The following is a 3,137-nucleotide window of genomic DNA, read 5'->3' on the forward strand; positions in this document are numbered from 1 at the left end:
GAATGAGTTGTTTAGTCTTTGAGGATCTTACTGCCCTGTGTTCTGAAAATAAGAGTGCCTCAAGAGGGTCTCCTGGGCATACATACCTTCATTTGCCTCATGAACACAATATACCTTAGAATCCTGTCTTGGAAGAATTTATTTTTTAAGGCTGTGCATTTTGCTACAAGACCTGGCCAACAACAATATACTTAGTCAATATAAATTTTCTACATTTAAAATTCTTTCCAGACTGGAAAAACTACAACTAAAAGTTGTGGCTTTAGGATTCACAAGTGCACATGGGTAGGAAGAAGGAATGATTTCAGACCACTGCTGCAGCTTGTCTTCCAAACCCAGTAATTAAGAGAGTGGATTAATCTGCATTGATAACACCAATAATCTTTTAGTGTCCTGTGAATACTGTTACATGAATATATTACCCCCTTCGTCCCACCACTATCTGAATTAGGTATTTCAGTGACAATTTATGAACGGTGTGCAAATACATATGATTTTTTACATTGAGATTTTCACAGGAGAGAGATGGTACGTAATAAACTTTTAAAGTAAATGTATTACTACTTCAACACTCAGACAGTAGATCACCTGGCAGATGTAGTTCTATAGTCAGTCACATGCCCAAAATTACATTTTTGTAATGTGTTTATTTGTGTACAAAATATGGTGTAATTTACTGATGCATAGGCAGCAAAATATTATCACATACAACAAAAATACACCTTTTACCTTCCTTCCCCTGCCCTTGTAAATGGCAACACTGTTTTGGCAGCTCAGCAGCTAAAATGAAGTGCTATAATTAAGCAGTATTGGAATGTGTTCACTTGACAAATGTGATGTACAGTTTGAGTATACAACCACATCCTTGTTAGTTTTTACACAGGCCAGAAAAGTCCACATCCTGAACACCTCCAGAAGATACAAATAACTTGTATATATATGTACACATGTATACACTGTATATGTAAAGTGCCACCAAACTTCTTTATCCTCGTGAGTTTGTTGTGTGTATGTTCATTCTCTTTTTCTTTCTTTCCAAAGTCAGGGTCACAATATTGGGATCTCAGAGTTCATCAGCAGGCACCGAGAAGCTCACCAGAGGCTGGCTTGTTGGGGGTGTGGTGTTGGTGAGAGGACAGAGGGGGCCTTCAGACCTCACTGGGAGACCTGGAGCGGAAGGGCACTTTGGACTGGAAACAGCCACAGAACAGGAGCCACAAGGCACGCTGGATCTCCTGGTTGCGGAAGGCATAGATGATAGGATTGATCATGGAGTTGTAGGTGGCGGGCAGCAGAGTGGCGTAGGTGTAGACAGCCGGGTCCTCGCGGCTGCCCACCACGCAGTATATGGCAAAGGGAAGCCAGCTGAGGCCGAAAGTACCCAGCACCACGGCCAGCGTGCCCACGCCCTTTCTGGTGGCGGCCAGGTGGGGTGGCGCCAGGCAGTGCTGCTGCAGGGCGATCTGGTGTGCGTGGCGCCAGACCACCTGGCAGATGCGCACGTACAGGTGCAACATGATGCCGAAGACGGCAAAGAAGGTCGCGGAGAGCAGCGCCACGTGGCTGCGCGTCAGAGGGCTCACCACGCTACAGGTGGCACGCTCTGCTAGGCAGTTCCAGCCGAGCACTGGCAGCAGCCCGAGGCCTAGGGAGACGGTCCAGGTGACGGCGAGCAGAAGGTGCACGCCGAACAGGGTCCGCCGCGAGTAGTAGGTGAGCGCGTTGTAGAGGGACAGGTAGCGGTCCACGGTTATGGCCAGCAGGCTACTGACCGAGGCAGCAAAGGAGGACACGAGGAAGCCCACTGTGAGCAGGCTCACCGTCTCCGAGGGCACCACGTACTGGAACACGAAGTGCAGGATGAGTCCGCAGCCGGCCAGCAGGTCGGCGGTGGCCAAGCTGCCCACCAGCACAAACATGGGCGTGCGCAGCGCCGGGGAGGACGCGATGAGCGCCACTACCAGCGCATTTTCTCCTGCAATCACCGTCCCCGACACGCACAGCAACACATCCCATGGGTTCACCGACGACAGCGGCAGCCCAGGCGATCCCGCGGACATCTGCGAAGACAGCTCCAGCGACCCGTTAGCCACGCCCCCGCCTCCCAGTGCAGCTGCCGCTGCCGGCTGCCCCCAGTCCCCGCTGTCCGGCGCTCCTGCCGCCGTGGCCACAGCCGCCGCCGCTCCCTCGGCCGCCACTGCCACTACCTGGGACTCGTTGAGCGAAGAGGCGCTCGCGTTCATTGCGGCTGGACACTGCACCCTGTGTGGAGAGGGACAGTGAGCATCAGGTGTGCGGTTCAAGCTCCCAGGGAACTTCCCCGGGCGCAGGTGCCCCGCTCATATTGCCCACCCCATCCCGGTTCCCATAGCAGAGCGAGGAAGCACAGGTTGAGAGCCACAAACAAATACCTATTGAATGGGTGAGAGGAACGTACACGGGCGCTCTCACAGATATCTGAGTTCTTGCTTAGATACACACACGGATAACAGGCACTCACATGCACACAGATTAATCCCGTAAGGGTGACTGCATCTGCACACGTATCCGTATGCACGGAGCTAAGGGTGTGGGGCCTGGGCTAGTCCCACCCGGGCTCTGGGTCAGCGGGTTCCGGGTGTTAGCTTAAGCTGGGAGGCAGGGTCGCTGTCCGCGGTGCTGAAAGCTAAGTTTCTGCATGCAGAGCCCCGCGGTCCTGGAAGCTACAGAGACCCCTGGAAAAGAGGCTTGGGGGAAGAGAAGTTGGGGTGTCTATGTAGGGGTAGGGGGTAGGGTCAAGTTTGGCTTCATTTCTCCGTATTAGGAGGGACTCATTCCCCGGCTATCCTTCACTCCTTCCCCTCCCCACACCCTCCAAGTTCCTCTAGGGAGACCGGGCTGCTCACCTGGGAATCAGGGCTTCAGAAAGTCTATGATCATGAGCGCTGTGGTGGGGCGCCAGGCTGCGTCCCCGAGCGGACAGAGTCGATGCCTGATGCCTGCGAAGCGGCCAGAGAGGAGCGCTGGTCTCCAGTGGTTGCGCGGAAGCCAGGGAGAGCGAGGGACACAGTCAGTGGCAGAACAGGCGGTTACGAGCTGCGCGCCCCGTTGGAGATTGACAGGCAGGGTGCGGTGACGTCAGGCTCCTCGCTCCGCAT

The 3,137-nt window shown here is 53.7% G+C and overlaps 1 protein-coding gene across 1 annotated transcript; it reads right to left on the reverse strand.

Moving 5' to 3' along the window:
- Positions 1 to 650: 650 nt before the first annotated feature.
- Positions 651 to 3,137, reverse strand: GPR6 (G protein-coupled receptor 6). Its single transcript, XM_036317661.1, has 2 exons — positions 2,886 to 3,137; positions 651 to 2,262 (listed from the first exon to the last, which is right to left on the reverse strand). Exon 2 carries the CDS (start codon positions 2,241 to 2,243, stop codon positions 1,149 to 1,151), a length of 1,095 nt encoding a protein of 364 aa, XP_036173554.1. The 5' UTR covers positions 2,244 to 2,262; positions 2,886 to 3,137; the 3' UTR covers positions 651 to 1,148.

The sequence above is a fragment of the Myotis myotis genome, unplaced genomic scaffold (genome assembly GCF_014108235.1).
Source record: "Myotis myotis isolate mMyoMyo1 unplaced genomic scaffold, mMyoMyo1.p scaffold_m19_p_7, whole genome shotgun sequence".
Taxonomy (NCBI): Eukaryota; Metazoa; Chordata; class Mammalia; order Chiroptera; family Vespertilionidae; genus Myotis; species Myotis myotis.

Bases quoted from the DNA above. Each gene is read 5' to 3' on its own strand.
- GPR6 (XM_036317661.1), bottom strand. From the start codon at position 2,243: ATGAACGCGAGCGCCTCTTCGCTCAACGAGTCCCAGGTAGTGGCAGTG.